At 39.3% G+C, this 18,378-nt stretch overlaps 1 protein-coding gene across 3 annotated transcripts in view; it reads left to right on the forward strand.

Annotated features, from left to right (window-relative positions):
- LOC149188087 (D-2-hydroxyglutarate dehydrogenase, mitochondrial-like) overlaps positions 1 to 18,127 on the forward strand; it is a 544,264-nt gene extending 526,137 nt beyond the window's left edge. For all 3 annotated transcript variants that reach the window (XM_089411563.1, XM_089411562.1, XM_089411564.1), the window contains 3 exons: positions 16,824 to 16,909; positions 17,086 to 17,211; positions 17,599 to 18,127. In XM_089411563.1, coding sequence (XP_089267689.1) covers positions 16,824 to 16,909; positions 17,086 to 17,211; positions 17,599 to 17,706 — 320 coding nt within the window. In that variant the 3' untranslated portion in view covers positions 17,707 to 18,127. The remainder of the gene's footprint in view (positions 1 to 16,823; positions 16,910 to 17,085; positions 17,212 to 17,598) is intronic.
- The last annotated feature ends 251 nt before the right edge of the window (positions 18,128 to 18,378 follow it).

Genomic DNA, 18,378 nt, shown 5'->3' on the forward strand with positions numbered 1-18,378 from the left:
TCCTTTCAGTGCTTTTCATATTGTGTCTCCCAACCAACTGATCGACAGTTGTTCATCGTCATATCATAGGGTCTACCCCCCTTAGCCGCGGGAGACAGGCTTAAACGGAGGGATCGGGGATCAAAGTGACAGCCCCCGGTCTGAGCGTTGTCGTGTCAATCTGCGCGACAACAGGGCTCAAATCTCTGTGTACTTAATTGATTTCACTGTTTAAGATTTCCACTGTGCAAAGTGCTTGTAACTTAAGGGTTCCTAGTGTGTTTGTGTGCGTGATTAGCCTCAGACCAGATCTAGGTCCTAAGGAAAATTCAACGGCCACAGGTTTGCAATCCTCCATACAAAACCTCTTCAAGATTTGAATTACATTTTTACCCTTCCTAATGAAAATCACCCCTAGTCTCTACCAAACCTTCAATTTCGAGAAGTAATGCATCAAGCCAATGTCCATCTCAAATTCAACTGTTGTGTCTACTTTGCACCTTGTAAAGAGCTTCTCTGCACTTGTCAAATACAAGTTAGCTAAATACAACACCAAAATAACTAAGTTAGTCTAAACAAATATAATAAATTTAGAATATGCTTCACTTTTGCTGAAGTCTATATACTCTACAGATATCCATCATTCTTAGACTATCATGATCTTGGTGCCTACTTGAGTTCATACAAAGCATGCTTAAGCCTGCACACATGGGACCCCTTTCCATGTACTTAAAGCCTTGATTTTCTCTATGTACACTTCTTCCCAGAGTTGCGGGGGAGCGCCCCCCCCCCCCCCCCCCCCCCACCCTTGAACCCACTCCCAATCCGCACTCCAGGCGGGAGTGGGTCGGGAGTGCGCTTTCGATAAAAAAATTTGTGCTCCCTGCCAAAACAGGGAGCGACTTTGGGAGCATCGCTCCCGGAGTGAAAATTAAAGCTCGAGAGCGATCAGGGAGCAATCACTCTCGGGCTTTAAATTTTTGCTCCGGGAGCGATGCGCGCGTCGACGGGAGCGAAAAGAGCGAAAAAAATTTGTGGACGCCAAAAAAAATTTAGTTTTAATTTTTTTTTTTGTTTTATAAGGGCTTGGGGGGCATTTTTTATTTCATTGTGACTTGAATGAGTTGAGGAGAGCCAAGGAGATTGTGCAAAGGAGTGAGGAGGAGCGAGGAGCGAGCGCTGAGGAGCAAGGAGCAAGCCTGCAAGGAGGTTAGTAATTTAGTAGTTAAACTTTAGTTACTTAGTAATTTAGGAATTTAGCTTAGTTTAGTTAGTAATTTAGTAAATGTATAACTTATTTAGTAAATGAATCATGAATCTAAATAAATTAAATTAATAAATACTAAATACATTTTTAATTTTCTCATTCCCATTCCCATTCCCATTAAATTTTGCAGATACAAAAGCCTACAAATATCAAACATCATGGACCTGGTTATATTTCTTGGCATTTTCTTTTTCTTGGTCCCTTTTCTGGTTATTATGGTGCTGGAGAGTAGAAAACGGAGGGGCCAAAATGAAGAGGGGGATGAAGAAGCTGGAGAAACTGGATTTGATGAAAACCCCGGTGAGGAGGAACTGGAGGAGGGTGAACATGACTCTCAAAAAACTAAACAAGACCAAACCCCATTGTGGAAATATGTTAACAGGCCTGAAGCAAGGAAAGGGGGTGGAACCACTAAATTTCATTGCCCCCATTGCAACAATAATTACACAAATTCATACACCCGTTCCAGAAAACACCTCTGTGGGAAAAGGCCATGGGATGGAGATAAACAAATAGGAATCAAAACTTCTGCAGCTGTGTCAGCAGCAGATAGAGCCAAATACATAAGGGAAGAGGAGGAAGCCCAATACAAATCTAAAAAATCAAGGGGTTTCTTTGAACCAAGCTCACAATCACAAGCACAAAGAAATCCTTCAGCATCCTCCCAAGGCAGTGGATATGGAGGCATAGGGTCACCAGCTTTAAGCCGTAGAACCATATCAGATTTCCTTGATGAGGGGTGTAGGAATGATGTGGATTCAAAAGTTTACAGGTTTCTCTATGCATGTGGGATACCATTCAATGTTCTTCGCTCACCTTATTGGCACGAAATGGTTTCTGCCATAAATGATGCCCCTAAAGGATACAAGAGCCCTAGGTATGACAAGGCAAGAACCATTGGACTTGATCATGAAAAAGCAAAAATATCACATTCTTTGAATAGAATGACAAGTTCTTGCACTGACCATGAGGTGTCCATTGTATCTGATGGATGGACAAATGTAAAAGGCAAGCGATTGATAAGTGTTCTTGCTGTGTCTGTTAGTGGTGCCATCTTTCTAAATGCATATGATTACTTAGAGAAGTTCAAGAACGGCATCAACATTGCAAAAGCATTACTTGAAACAATTGACTGTATTGGGCCATACAATGTCATCCAAGTCATCACTGATAATTCTCCTAATTGTAAGGCAACAGGAGCAATTATTGAGGATAAATACCCCAACATATTTTGGTCTGGGTGTTTGGTTCACACATTGAACCTTTTGATGCATGATGTTGTTAAGAACAAAAATGAACAATACAAATGGATTGGTGATTTGTACAAGAAAGGCAAACAAATGATAAAATTTATTACAAATCATAGCAATACCCATGGCCTTTTCCACAGTCACTCAAGATTGGAGTTGTTGAAGATTGCGAGGACTAGATTTGGTAGCTATTACCTCACCTTTAGGTGCCTTTTGAAGGTAAGAGAGTCATTGGCTAGCATGGTATCAAGTCCACACTGGCAGGTATTAAAGGAAAGGGCTACAAATGCAGCTGACAGGCGAGGTTTTGAACTGGTGGAGGAGGCCGCTCTTGATGGTATGTTTTGGTCAAGTGTGAGGCAAGTATTGGATTTCACCAAGCCCATTTATCACATGATTCAATTTGCAGATACAGTTAAACCAGTGATTGTTGAGGTGTATGAGCAGATGGATACCATGTTGGGGCAAATAAAAGATATTGTTCATAACAAAGATCCCGACTTGTACAAACTGATTCACGATTGTGTGTTTATACGGTGGAATAAACTTAATCCTTGGCATATATCCTTACGCCAAAATACTACTCTACATCTTGGTTGGGCCAACCTGCACCAGGGGGTGGGATTGGGACCAAACCCCATTTAGATGCAGAGGTAAATAGAGGATATTTGGATGCATTAGAAAAGTTGATACCTGACAGGGAGGAATGTGCAGCTGTGCGCCTTGAAATAGGCAGATACTTCAGTGGCACTGGTTTGTTTGGTACCTTCCATGCAATGGAAGACGGAGACAGATTTGATTCTCTCACATGGTGGGAAACATATGGCGGCCAGGGACTTTTGCCAAAATTGGCAGAAAAAGTTATATCACAGGTTGTAAATACTTCTTCTGCAGAGAGGTGTTGGAGCACCTACAGCTTCATACATAATGTGAAAAGAAATACACTCAATGAAAACCGGGCAGAAAGCTTGGTTTATGCGCACTACAACTTGAGGTTGTTGAGTCATTACTGTGATCGGGCTTATGAGGATCCAACATATAAAATTTGGGACAACCACCCAGAGGATGACAATTTGGAGGATGGCACTATACATCTTGAAGAACTGGAAGAGGAACTTATAAGGGATGAAGATGAAGTAGCTGCAGCAGCCATGCCACCTCCATCATCCAGTAGTAGTGCTCGAGTTCCGAGTCTTGTTCCTTTGCTGTCGCCACCTCCATCTACACCCTCACGTGGAGGGCATGTGCCTTCTAGTTCTGGTCGTCGGTCTGTGCGGGAGACTCCTAGAAGACCACCACGACCTGCTCATACAGGAGACTCTCGTGGCAAGGGCCACATGTAGATTTATAGTTTACTTGTCTTTTCTAGTTTCTATTAGTTTTCATAACTGTTGAGTCTTGAGTCCTTGACTCTTGACTCTTGACTCTTTCATATCATAATGATATTTTTTGTAAACAATATATGACTGTGACAATGAAAGTTTGAAGTTTGAAGTTGGCAATTATAACTCATTGGTAATGATTGTGAATTATGAATATGATGCTTCATGAAAGACTAAAGTTGTTTCATTTCATTTCATTATTCATAATTCATTTTATAACATTTCATTTCATGTTAACAGTTAGAACTTAGAAATATCTAAGATATTATTTCTTGTAATGGTTAAACCTAGCTTACACGTACAACTTTGGTGATCAATGATGATAAATGTTATATATTGAATTTTCAATTTTGAAAGCTTGAATTTGAAACTTTAAGATTGAATTTGATGAATCATGATTCACGAGACTCAATATGTTGCAGTTGTAATATGTATGTTACTAACTTGTGGACATGGTTGATGAAGATTATAATTTCTAGATGATTGATGTGATATGGTTCAATGATCAATCTATGTTTTTTTATGTTTTTTATATCTAATTCATCATTCTACATGTTTTTGTTGACATATATGTATCAAAATATAAAAAATAAAATATATATATATATATATATATATATATATATATATATATATATATATATATATATATATATATATTTAAAAAATCACTCCAGGGTTCGCTCCCAAACCGGGAGCATCTGAAAATGTCGCTCCCGCTCTCGTTTTCGCTCCCGCTCCCTGCTTTCGCTCCCGCTCCCAAGTAACACTACTTCTTCCTCAATGATCACATTAAGGAAATCTATTAACCTAATTTTTCTCTATGTACACTTCTTCATCAATGATCACATTAAAGAAATCTATCTTCACATCTCTCTGATGTATCCTCCATCACATAAATGAAACCAAGGACATAACAAATCTAATAGTAAGTGAAATTTCCTTAATTCTAGTAATTGCAAATTTAATCTTCTAACTTATGCAGTTTATTTATCTTTAGAAATTATTACGGAAAATAATGATTCACAAATAAATACATGAATTGAGAATTAATGCACACACACAAAATTATTGACACCACTATTTTTGGACAATAGTTCCTGGAAAAACCCCAGTATGGGGAAAACCAGTCTGCAGATGAGGATTTATATTATTAATAATTCTTCAACGAAATTGAGAAATATAATTAGCTTTCCTCTCACTAGCAAAGCTCTGACAATCATTATCTCCACTGGAAAATCGATTTGGAAACCCAAGTTTCCTCTACAAAATCAAAACAGCCTCCTTAGTGCAATTCACACTCCTTCCTGCAACTCGCACTGCCTCTAGAAAATCGTTTTTGCAATGTATACTTCCTCCTATAGCTCGACTGAGCAACTTGCTCTTCCTCCAGCACTTGTCTCAATGAATTGGAAATCGATCTACTGCCCAACTATGCACACTAGCTAACTCGCACTGCCTAGTACGACCTCTCTACAGAATAATTTGACCTCCCCTCCTGTCACTGGAATGTTGGAATCTTTGTGGAGATTTTTTCTGGAAACTCTCTTCCCAATCTCTCTGGTGAAACCCCGCTGCTGGTGTCTCCCTCTACACCCTTGCTCTCGTTGCAATTCGCACCACTAAGTGTCTTTGTGTGTTCTCCAAAGCCTCATCGACTTGCTACTATAATCTCTCATTGAGCAACCGACGACCACGATCTAATCACAATCGATGGCTAATATCATCTTGAACCCATCAAGTGACTTTTCCGAAAGTCTCTAGAGCAAAATCGATTTTCCTCAATTAATCCGATTTAATTAACCATTTTTCCTAAGTTAGATTTAGGAAAATAATTAATATATGGATAATTAATCTAATTGAGGTATTTTCATTAGAAATAATTTCTAGGTCTTAGAGATAATTATCCTTCTATGTTCCTTAGCCTCATAGACACCATAGAGACTAGAACATATGTCCGATGCTACCAAAAACTAACACTCCCTCTTAGCAAGGAAGGTGTTCTCCACTACTCCCATCTTATCCCTAAAGAAGACAAACTTTGCCTTACTCAAGGCCTTCGTGAGTATATTTGCAACTTGTTGGTCTGTGGGAACATGTTATAACTGAACTGACCCATGCTACACAATATCTATGATGAAGTGGTACCTTATGTCAATATGCTTCGACCTATCATGAAAGACTGGATTCTCAGAGAGCTTGATACAACTCTGATTATTGCAATAGATACTGGTCTAATCCATTCGCTAACCAAACAAACCCACTAGCAGCTTTTGAAGCCAAATATCTTCGCATGTGGCCATGATTGCTGCCATGTATTCTACCTTTGCAAAACTCAGTGCCACGAACTTCTTCTTCTTGCTGCACCAAGAGATAACCCCTGATCCAATATTGAAGCAACACCCTTAGGTGCTTTCTCGATCCACTGAGCTACATGCCCAATCTTCATTTGTATATCCACACAAACCGACACCATCACGTCGGGTATATCGCAAGCCATACCTGGTTGTACCTCGTAGATGCTTCAATACATGTATCATTGTTGTCCAATGTACTCTCTTTGGCTCCACCATGAACTATTTAAGAGTATTGACTACGAAACAAATGTCTAGCCTTGTGTTGACCAAATACATGAGAGATCTGATGAGTTGCCTATATAAGGTTGGGTCCAAATTTGCGTCATCTGATGTGGCTATCTTCCTCCAGTTGGTAATCATAGGCGTAGGCATGGGTCTATAGTCCTACATCCTGAATCTCTTCAGGATCTCCATAGTATAACTCTCTTTCCCATGGAAGATCTCCCCATCCGTCTGCCATACATCCAGTCCTAGAAAGTAATGCATCAATATATTTAACCCCCCCTTTTTTTTAATGACCTTTTAACTTAAATGATATATATTTTTTTCTTTGATTCCCTTTTTATACTTTATGTTAATCTTTTCCTCCCTTTTGTTTAATACCCCAACAAAATATACTATACTTTAGATAACTTATAATTATTTTTTATTTGCTTTTTAAATTTAATAACCTATTTCTCTACTTCTTTAATTCCTTTTCACTTAATCTAATATAAATTTTGGTCTATTTATTAAATTAACTATATGCATACCCTTGAGTGATTTGTGAAAGGCCATGATTATTTGAAACAGTGGCTTATAAAACATACTTGCCCATTCGACGATTGATTTTAATCACAAATTGTCAAAAATCAATTGTCACCTCTGATTTGTTAGTCGATTGCAAAGCAATCAGTTGTTGTATAGATGTGGCATAAAGACCATATGAATAATGGGCAGGGAGTAACTGATGACAATATTAATGTGATGGATAGGGCAACATGCAACAATGTTCAGTGTTAGTAGCGGTGACAATCGAAAGTAGCGTGGGAGAGTCAATGGATGTCACAACTTTATAATTTTATTATTTTCTAATATATATATATATATATATATATAGATATATATTGTTCTTTTTTTTATAATTTTTTGCTTTTTTTTTCTAATATATAATCTCTTTTCTTTTCTTTTTCTCATTTTTTTTAATGGCCAAAGGCCTGACAGAGAAATGGAGAATCTCCAAAATTGAGTAGTGAAACTCTTGAATCACAACAGAAACGAAGTTGACGATAGATTTATGGCCAAAGGACAAATCGAACTCACTTTGTGCAACAATTGAGCAACCAGAGGATCGTATAGCTTTGATACTAATGTAACGAACAAAGTTTGTACATGCAGCAAAATACTCAGAATATCAGGTATATGTAAATATCTATTATAGGAGATATATATTATATAAGAAATGTACGGAAGATATGAGATGATTACAAATGAGGGTGAGGACCTGCTTATATACCTAAGCAGGTATGTTGAAAAATGTGTAACTAGGTTCAGACTTCATAAATATGAGATGTACTTTTGATTCTTGCACATTGTAAAATGAAAGAAAAATTATTATTATTATTTTTGGAGCATGGGTTTCATGCGCAAGGTCTTTTATTTTATAGGTCAAGCACCCATTAAGTGCTTCTAGGGTTTTTCCTAGGTCAAGAAGTCAAAAGAGTCATTGTCATAAGTTCAAGGCCCCATCTGGCACATTGTAACTTGTAAAGAAAATTATTTTTGTCATTAAACTGTCAAAGTACCCTTCATGACCAAGTCGGCTTAGTAGCTGGGAAGTCAGCGTAATTTGAGGAGCCACGTCCACCTTAAGAAGCCTATATAAAAGAGGAACTCGACCTCCTTGGGTCACATTCATCACTCACTCATTCCAGCAAAGGAAAAAGAAGAATAAGGCAACGAAGAAGGAAGAGGATGAAGGAGACTTGCCTTTGGGCTATTTCTCTCTTACACGTGTGAAGGAAGGCTAGGGTTTCTGTAGCTAGTCTCGGGTTTTTCTTCTGTAGGTTTGACCTCAAAGAAGGAAGGGAAAGAAGATCAACGAAGTTCACAATACGCCATCCTCAAGCTCCAGAAGGAAGAGAAAGCCAAGAGAAGGTCTGAAGAAGCCTTGGGAGGCCAAAAGAACTCACATGTGTGGTAGCAGCTGCTGCAGGAGGGCCGAAAATTTCAGACCTGTAGTAAAGGCCGAAATTCTGTAGCTGGAAGTCAAAGTTGTGCTACTGGAAGAGATTTTACTAGGTTTGACTTGACAAAAGAAGCACATCATCCGGAAACGTTGGACTTAGTCTTGAAGGGTATTGGTCTTGGTCTAGAGGTCTTGGAATTCTTCAATTGAAGAATCTATAAGAAGAGAAGAGATTTGTGGGTTTTCCTCTTAAGTGGAAAGGTTTTGGCCCTAGCCTGCAGCCTATATTTGTTGAAATTTCTAAGTCTAACCCGTTAGAAATTCTTCCTACACTATCTGGTTTATTTCACCTACTTGTTTAATTTCTTAACAAGTTATTTAACCATATAAAAACTGAAAATAAACACAAATGCAGTCTCAACCATCTACAGATCATCAACTGAAAGAATAGACAAACACACAAGGGACATCGTTATTTTTGGACAATCATCCCCAGAAAAACCCAACTTGGGAAAACCGGTGCAACAGTTCTGAGGGTTTTATTATTAAACAAATTTCTTGAGTACAACTAGGGTGCCAAACTGGCTCACCCAACAGAGAAATCAATCTAGTAGTAATACCTCTCTTCGGAAGCAGATATTCAGCGAGCCTGCTACACGAAAATCTCTCTGACGCTTCTCTGAAGCTCTGCGTCAGCCCTACTGGCCCCTGCGTCGCTTAGAAGCCCCCTACGTCAGCCTTCTGCTACTCTGCACTGGCTCTCTGGGCTTCTGTGGCACCCACGCAGGCCCTGCTAGCCTCTGCACAATCACTCTGGACCTCTACGTGGCTCCTGTTGGCTCTGCGTAGCCTCCTCTACCTCTGCGTTGGTCCTTCGGCACTATCTCTGCCTCTCGAGTCTCTACTATGCACTCATTGCCCCTCGCTGCAACTCAAATCACTTATTTGATTTCTCTCAGCAAACCGCGCTCCAGAGAATCGAACTGACTGATCAATCTTGGTGTATCTCCAACTGACCCTCAAGTCTCCTCTTATACTTTTCTTGTTGAGTCTTCAATGACCGAGATTAAATCTCTAATCAACGGCTAAGATTAGATTTGGCTTGATCCATGTCTTTTAGAACATTCTCACCCAGTTTTATATTAATACCCATTAATATTTTTATTTTCCTAAGTTTAGACTTAGGAACCCATTAAAATATTAATTATTTTAATATCTCTCTGATCGGGTGGAATTTCCCCAAACCATTTCTGGGTCTTGGAGATCTCATGTGCTTTATCCTCTCCACCAATTTTCATTGCTAGAGCACATTCGATGCTACCTCAAGTCAATATCAGAGAGCAGAGACTCAAACTCAGAACTCAACAACAACTTGCCTTCATTCGCTGATTAAACAAATATTTATATAGGACAGAGAAAGTTCTGGAGATTGATTGGGGCGGTGGATTCTTCAGGAAGCTTGCCCATTGTCAACAAATTCTAGATCCTGCATTTAAAGCTTCTGTTGAATTCCAGCCTCTGTAATAATGTGGGTAGTTAGAATAGTTCCTTCCAACACTCCCCCTTAATTCCAACTATATAACAAATATATAAAACATACTCTTAATTGATATGCCTGCTGGTCTAAGTCTCAGCTAGGCTTACAACATAATTTGGATTTTCTACAACACACAACTTACTTCTACACATTTCAAATTTAACCTTTCCAAGAGGCTTGGTGAATATGTCAGCCACATTTTCATTTGTATTACAATATGATAAGTCAATTTCTTTTGATTGCAATTTTTCTCTTACAAAATGATGTTGTGTGTCAATGTGTTTCGTGCTTGCATGATATATGGGATTATTTTCCAATTTGATAGTGCTTTGATTGTCACATCTGATTACTGTAGGTGCTTGTTGTGTTTCTCGAACATCTTCAAGTATCTCCTAAGCCATATTGCTTCACAGGTAGCACTGCATAATGCTTTATACTCAGCGTCAGTGGATGACAATGAAACAGTTGGTTGTTTCTTACTACTCCATGATATTGGTCCTGAACCAATATTGAACATGTATCCAGTAGTAGATTTCCTATCATCTAGATTTCCAGCGCAGTCAGAATCAAAATAACTTGCCAATTCAACATCAAATTCATCAGTATACATAATACCAAAATTAAGTGTTCCTTTCAAATATCGAAGGACTTTCTTTGCTGCTTTCCAGTGGCTTTCACAAGGCTTAGCCATGAACTGACTAAGTATGCTGACAGAATATGCTATATCTAGTCTGGTAGTGGTGAGATAGTTCAGACTTCCCACCAGTTGACGGTACATAGTTCCATTCACCTCTTTGGTTCCATCATCACTGCACAATTTGACATTCTGTTCTAAAGGAGTAGATGTTGCCTTGCATTCAATCATATTGAATCTTTTAAGGATTTCCCTTGTATATTTGCTTTGTGTGATTAGTGTCTTACCAGATTCCCTCCAAACTTCAAGACCTAAACAATAATGCAATTCCAGAAGATCCTTCATCTCAAATACATGTGACAACTGATTTTTAATTTCATCAATCAACTTGCATGCATTTCCTGTTATGATAAAATCATCAACATATACAGATATTAAAGCAACATTCTTGCCTTCATCTTCCTTGATGTATAAGTTAGGATCATTTTTGCTTATTATAAAGGAAAGAATCAATTTTCACATACCATGATCTTGGTGCTTGTTTCAAGCCATATAAAGCTTTCTTTAACATGTAAACCAGATGCTCCTGTCCCTGTTTTACAAACCCTTCAGGATGAACTAAATAAACTTCTTATTTTAACTCACCATTCAAAAATGCAGATTTAATTTCTAACTGATGCATTTTCCAATTATATTTTGTAGCTAATGCAATCATGATTTTAATTGTGTACAACTTAGCTACAGGTGCAAAAGTGTCTTCATAATCAATTCCCTCCTTTTGTGAATATCCTTTTGCAACCAATAGTTTCTGGAGGTGGCATTGCTGCACCAGGAAGATACTTTTGCACCTATGGCTAAGTTGAACACAATTAGAATCATGATTGCATTAGCTACAAAATATAATTGGAAAATGCATCAGTTAGATGTCAAATCTGCATTTTTGAATGGTGAGTTAAAAGAAGAAGTTTATTTAGTTCAGCCTGAAGGGTTTGTAAAACAGGGACAGGAGCATCTGGTTTGCAGGTTAAAGAAAGCTTTATATGGCTTGAAACAAGCACCAAGATCATGGTATGTGAAAATTGATTCTTTCTTTTATGAGAAGCAAAAATGATCCTAACTTATACATCAAGGAAGATGAAGGCAAGAATGTTGCTTTAATATTTGTATATGTTGATGATCTTATCATAACAGGAAATGCATGCAAGTTGATTGAAGAAATTAAAAATCAGTTGTCACATGTATTTGAGATGAAGGATCTTGGTGAATTGCATTATTGTTTAGGTCTTGAAGTTTGGAGGGAATCTGGTAAGACATTAATCACACAAAGCAAATATACAAGGGAAATCCTTAAAAGATTCAATATGATTGAATGCAAGGCAACATCTACTCCTTTAGAACAGAATGTCAAATTGTGCAGTGATGATGGAACCAAAGAGGTGAATGGAACTATGTACCGTCAACTGGTGGGAAGTCTGAACTATCTCACCACTACCAGGCCAGATATAGCATATTCTGTCAGCATACTTAGTCAGTTCATGGCTAAGCCTTGTGAAAGCCACTGGAAAGCAGCAAAGAAAGTCCTTCGATATTTGAAAGGAATACTTAATTTTGGTATTATGTATACTGATGAATTTGATGTTGAATTGGCAGGTTATTCTGATTCTGACTGGGCTGGAAATCTAGATGATAGGAAATCTACTACTAGATACGTGTTCAATATTGGTTCAGGACCAATATCATGGAGCAGTAAGAAACAACCAATTGTTTCATTGTCATCCACTGAAGCTGAGTATAAAGCATTATGCAGTGCTACCTGTGAAGCAATATGGCTTAAGAGGATACTTGAAGATGTTGGAGAAACACAACAAGCACCTACAGTAATTAGATGTGACAATCAAAGCACTATCAAATTGGCAAATAATCCCATATATCATGCAAGGACAAAACACATTGACACACAACATCATTTTGTAAGAGAAAAATTGCAATCAAAAGAAATTGACTTATCATATTGTAATACAAATGAAAATGTGGCTGACATATTCACCAAGCCTCTTGGAAAGGCTAAATTTGAAATATGTAGAAGTAAGTTGTGCGTTGTAGAAAATCCAAATTATGTTGTAAGCCTAGCTGAGACTTAGACCAGCAGGCATATCAATTAAGAGTATGTTTTATATAGTTGGAATTAAGGGGGAGTGTTGGAAGGAACTAATTCCAACTGTCAACACTCCTTCTTAGTGAGGAATGTTCTCTAGTAATGCTCCACCACTGAACATCACCTTGATCATCCGGCATCGGTATGTGTGTTCATGCTTGGCTTGCTACCCAACATCCTCTGCATTGCTGCCCATGGCTCTGCCACTGCCACTACTACATCTGTACTGCAACTCCCTCTGCATCTGTGATGTTGCTGGTCCTTCCTCCCAACACTGCATCTGCACTACAGCGCTCTCTCATCATGCTGCATTGTGCTACCCATAGCACTACCACTGCTATTGCTGCACTGCAACTCAATTACTGAGAAGTAACTAATCTACCCTACTACTGACATCCTTGTTAGGCTAGAAGCCCTCCTGATGCTGAAGCTCCCTCTGCTGCTATCCTGTGCTCCCTCTATTGCCTCTACGTTGCTACAACAACTTTGTGCCTCTCGCACTACTGCAAACACCTCTGTGCCTTTCTGCATTGTTGCAACCTCCACTGTGCCTCTCGCACTGCTGCAACCCTCATTGCGCTGCTACAGATCCCTGCACTCTAGCATTGTTCTGCCGCTCCATCCGCATCTTGCTTCTACTGACATCCATCATCCTGCTACTGTCACTCGGGGCTCCCGTAGCTGGATATGATCCAAGAGTTTGGGTACCTCAAGGATCCTGCCCCACATCTCTTGTAGTCCTCTTGACTACAGCTCGATGTCACCCCACCTCTTCTCTAGAGGTGCATGAGCACTCATGGCACAGTCGTCATCTGTCTAGACTTTTTTCTCTGCCTTAGCTGGAGCTGCCTTGGAGTCAAAAGCTTCTCCCTTATTTTTCTTCCTGGGACACTGGGTTGCATAATGGCCCAACTCCCCATAATGGAAGCACTTTAACTTGGAGATGTCCTTCTTCTGTCTCTTCCCCTACTATCCCATAGATGCCAGAGCCACATCCTCCTCCTCCTCTTTCTTGATTCGACCTCCTTTGTTGCTACTTCCCGCCTTGTTCAGCCGTCTGATCTCTTCTTGGCGAAGAGCTGCCCACGTCTCTTCCCATCCTAGAAGATTAGCTCTGCCCAAAATGCTTTGGACAAATGTCTCCCACTCCTCGGAGACTTCATTTAGGGTGGTTCTCACCATGAACTCTTGATCCAGCGTGGCCCCTACGGAAGTAAGTTGGTCTTGAATCTCCTGCAACCTAATGAGGTATAGATCTATCTACTCCCCCTTCTGCATCTGATACAACTACAACTGATTCTCTAGTAGCATCTTTCTCTGCACAGAAGTGCCTTGATACAATGTCGTCAAGGTATCCCACATTTCCTTTGTCGTGTTCTTCTCGGCAATATGTTGAACTATATGATCCTTGACTCCATCAAGGATTATGCACTTTGCCTTGGCCATTGCATCCTCTTACCTATCAGCTGGGTCGACTAGGATAGCCACAGTTCTCAAGGCGAAGGCCTTGATGCGATGTTTATCCAGAACAGACAGGATCCTGGCCTTCTAGATGACAAAGTTGGATGCCCCGTCCAACTTGTCTTGATCCCTCAGTTCGTTCATTTCCATCTTCGCTCTTCTCTTCGACTCCCTCTAAATCTTGACTTCCCTCCTGGAAGTTCTCTCTTAGACTCCCTTTGAGTCTCGATTTCCCTCTTGGAAATCCTCTCCTCTACTCCCTCTGAGTCTTGATTTCCCTCTGGAAATCCTCCTGCCAACTGTCGAAACGCTCCTATCCAATCCCCTTTTCTCCTGCAACACTGATATGGATTTCTTGGCTAGAAATTTTCCTAGGTAGCGACTCCCTCAACCTTGGTTTTGTCCCGTTAGGTATTGTTCTACTTCGACAGCAACAACACCCCACCAACTTCACAAACCACAATCTGCCCACAACTCCCTAGGCCCCAACAGCTAAAGAAACTGAGCCTCTTTGTTCTACGCAATCCTGGCAAGGCTGAATCGCTCCTCTGGCTAACTGCGTCACTCCTACCTGGCTGAGCAGGATGATGTGGCTCTTTGTGAGCCTCTTCTGCCTTCCTATGCCTCTACGCTGGCCCTCTCTTTGGCTCAAACTGATGACGCAGGCCCTCTGCGTCACTCCTTCTCTGCTGCTTTCTACATAGGAACAACTCTGTTTCTCGGGACAACTGTTTCTACTGCAAATTTTCTGATTTCCGTTGATGCCTTCAGCTCTCTTGTGATCTACAACGCTCTGATACCATGTTGAAATTTCTAAGTCTAACCCGTTAGAAATTATTCTTGCACTATCTGGTTTATTTCACCTACTTGTTTAATTTCTTAACAAGTTATTTAACCATATAAATACTAAAAATAAACACAAATGCAATCTCAACCATCTACAAATCATCAACTGAAAGAATAGACAAACACACAAGGGACACCGTTATTTTTGGACAATCATCTCCGGAAAAACCCAACTTGGGAAAACTGGTGCAGCAGTTCTGAGGGTTTTATTATTAAGCAGCTTTCTTGAGTACAACTAGGGTGCCAAACTGGCTCATCCAACAGAGAAATCAATCTGGCAGTAATACCTCTCTCTCTTCGAAAGCAGATATTCAGCAAGTCTGCTCCACGAAAATCTCTCTGACGCTTCTCTGAAGCTCTGCATTAGCCCTCTTGGCATTTGCGTCACTTAGAAGCCCCTTGCGTCAGCATTCTGCTGCTCTACATTGGCTCTCTAGCCTTCTGTGTCACCCACGCAGGCCCTACTAGCCTCTGCGCAATCATTTCGGCCCTCTACATGGCTCCTACTGGCTCTGCGCTGGTCCTTCGGCACTATCTCTTCCTCTCTGCTATGCATTCACTACGCCTCGCTGCAACTCAGATCACTTGTTCGATTTCTCTCAGCAAACCCCGCTCTAGAGAATCAAACTAACTGATCAATCTTGGTGTATCTCCAACTGACCCTCAAGCCTCCTCTTACACTTCTCTTGTTGAGTCTTCAATTGCCGAGAGTAAATCTCTAATCAATGGCTAAGATTAGATTTGGCTTGATCCATGTCTTTTAGAAGATTCTCACCCAGTTTTATATTATTACTCATTAATATTTTTATTTTCCTAAGTTTAGACTTAGGAACCCATTAAAAATATCAATTATTTTAATATCTCTCTAACCGGGTGGAATTTCCCCAGACCATTCCTCCACCAATTTTCATGGCTAGAGCACATCCGATACTACCCCAAATCAACAATATTTTGTGTTATTGTTCTTCTTGTTTTGGTAGTTGTTTGATGATACACAAATGTAATAATAAGTAAGAAAGGTATGAGGAAGCCTTGGGAGGCCAAAAGATGCTCACACGTGTGGCAGCAGCTGCCGCAGGAGGGCCGAAAATTTCAAGCCTGCAGTAGAAGCCGAAATTCTGCAGCTGGAGGTCAAAGTTGTGCTACTAGAAGAGATTTGACTGGGTTTGGCTTGACAAAGGATGCACATCATCCGGAAAGGTTGGACTTGGTCTTGATGGGTATTGGTCTTGGTCTAGAGGTCTTGGAATTCTTCAATTGAAGAATCTATAAGAAAAGAAGAGATTTGCGGGTTTTCCTCTCAAGTGGAGAGGTTTTGGCCCTGGCTTGCAGCCTATATTTTGTGTTATTGTTCTTCTTGTTTTGGTCGCTGTTTGATGATACACAAATATAATAATAAGTAAAAAAGCTAAATAAGTAAGAAAAGTAAAAAGACATCACAAGCAATTATCAATAAAAGAGAAATCACTCTAATCATTGCCCTTTAGATTTCTCCATTGGGTACCCCTTTACAAACGGTCATGTCCTTAGAGACCTGCCTCTTCAATACTAATCACTAATTAATTAATCATTATTACAATTATCATCATTATTTATATTTATATATATTTTATTCATAACACAATTTTGTATAGATAATATTCCGTGCCCACTTATTGAACAGTAGATTAGTGTGAACATCATTTAGTGTTTACATGTCTTTTTCAATCTTCTTACAGATCTATGTCTATTATAACTTGAGAAAATCCCGATCCAGTCATTCATTCTACTTTATTGGAACGTTGGCAGGTGAATCAGTTAAAGTTCTGGGGTATGGTCATCTTGGAGATGGTAACCTACATCTGAATATATCAGCTCCCAAATATGATGACAAGGTGCTTTGCAACTACATTATGCAATTTAATGTCTGACTAATATTTAAATGAGTCTATGCTTACAGTTCTCTGTTTTGACAGTAGATCCACGAGGGTAAGAATGCATGGGATTAATCTTACCTATCTGCACATTACTTGTAAGATTTGGCTGTTGACTACCTCCATTTTCTATACAGATATTGGAACAAATTGAGCCTTTTGTATACGAATGGACTGCACGTCACAGAGGCAGCATTAGTGCAGAGCATGGACTGGGTTTGATGAAAGCTAATGAAATATATTACAGCAAACCTGCTGAAGCGGTAACATCTGTTTGAAACTGGCTATCTTTGTTGCTATAATTGTCCCTTTTACCCCTATTGTTATTTCAGTTGGTTTTAGTAGGTTCATTCCTAAAATCTATTTATCTAAAGAATATTATGGTGCATGCAATTGGGTCCATCTGGTATGTATGGTATGGAATTCGCAGGACAAAATCAAGAATATTGAGCCGTATGTTTCCTTCAATTTATATCCAGCATAATCTTCCTTGGGATCGTGTATGGTTGACAATATGCTTTAAACTCCTTGATATTCATAATTCAAAACAAGTCTAAGGATGGGTCGTGGAGTCAATATCATCACATGTGCTGCTGACTGTACTAAATTTCTCTACAGATTTTGATATATATGTTGTTCTTGCAATACAGGTGCAAATAATGGCTTCCTTCAAGAAACTTCTAGACATCAATGGTATTCTGAATCCATACAAGGTTCTTCCTCACTCCATATGGTCGCCAAATGCATTTGATGTGTAATGCATCTCAGGTTGCTCTGCACATGATTAGTATTGCAATAAACACATGGGACAGAAATGTTGTTATTTATTGCTTTGAGTAATTACAGAGATGCACTGGAAAAATATGCTGCTGTCTAACTCTTCTATGTTTTGGCCCTTTTCTTGTCATGTTTTCCGGTCAATTTTGCCTGAAATCCGGCAGGAATTTGTTAGAATCACAAGTTTGAGCTGTGTGCTGTCAATCCAAGTGCCTTGGGGTTTTTTCAGGGTGCTGAATCCATTTATGTATTTGAAGGCACATTTTAAACAACAAAAAATCAGTCTTGCCAAAAAAGTTATCACCAGATTTTGGCGAAAAAGCCAAAATGTAGAACCTTCAAATCGTCAAAAAATATTATAATATAATATACAATATACATTCTAGTTGGTGGAACAACTCATTTGCTTTTATTTGGCACAATTCATTTTTTTGCAGTTATTGGATGATTGAAATTGATTATTATGCTGATCACCTTTTTTCTTCATTAGCTAATAAATGAATAGTCCCTTGGTGCTTACCAAGTAGTTCACTGTTACCATGGGAAGAGAGAATTTAGAATAATAATCACCAGGATTTCTATGGGCTATTTACTCAAGTACGATGTATCTACTCCATTGCTAATACTAGGATAAACCAGTTTTAATTAACCTA

Source organism: Pinus tabuliformis, chromosome 3_1 (genome assembly GCF_031772625.1).
Source record: "Pinus tabuliformis cultivar Carrire ecotype Pingquan chromosome 3_1, CPIR1, whole genome shotgun sequence".
NCBI lineage: Eukaryota > Viridiplantae > Streptophyta > Pinopsida > Pinales > Pinaceae > Pinus > Pinus tabuliformis.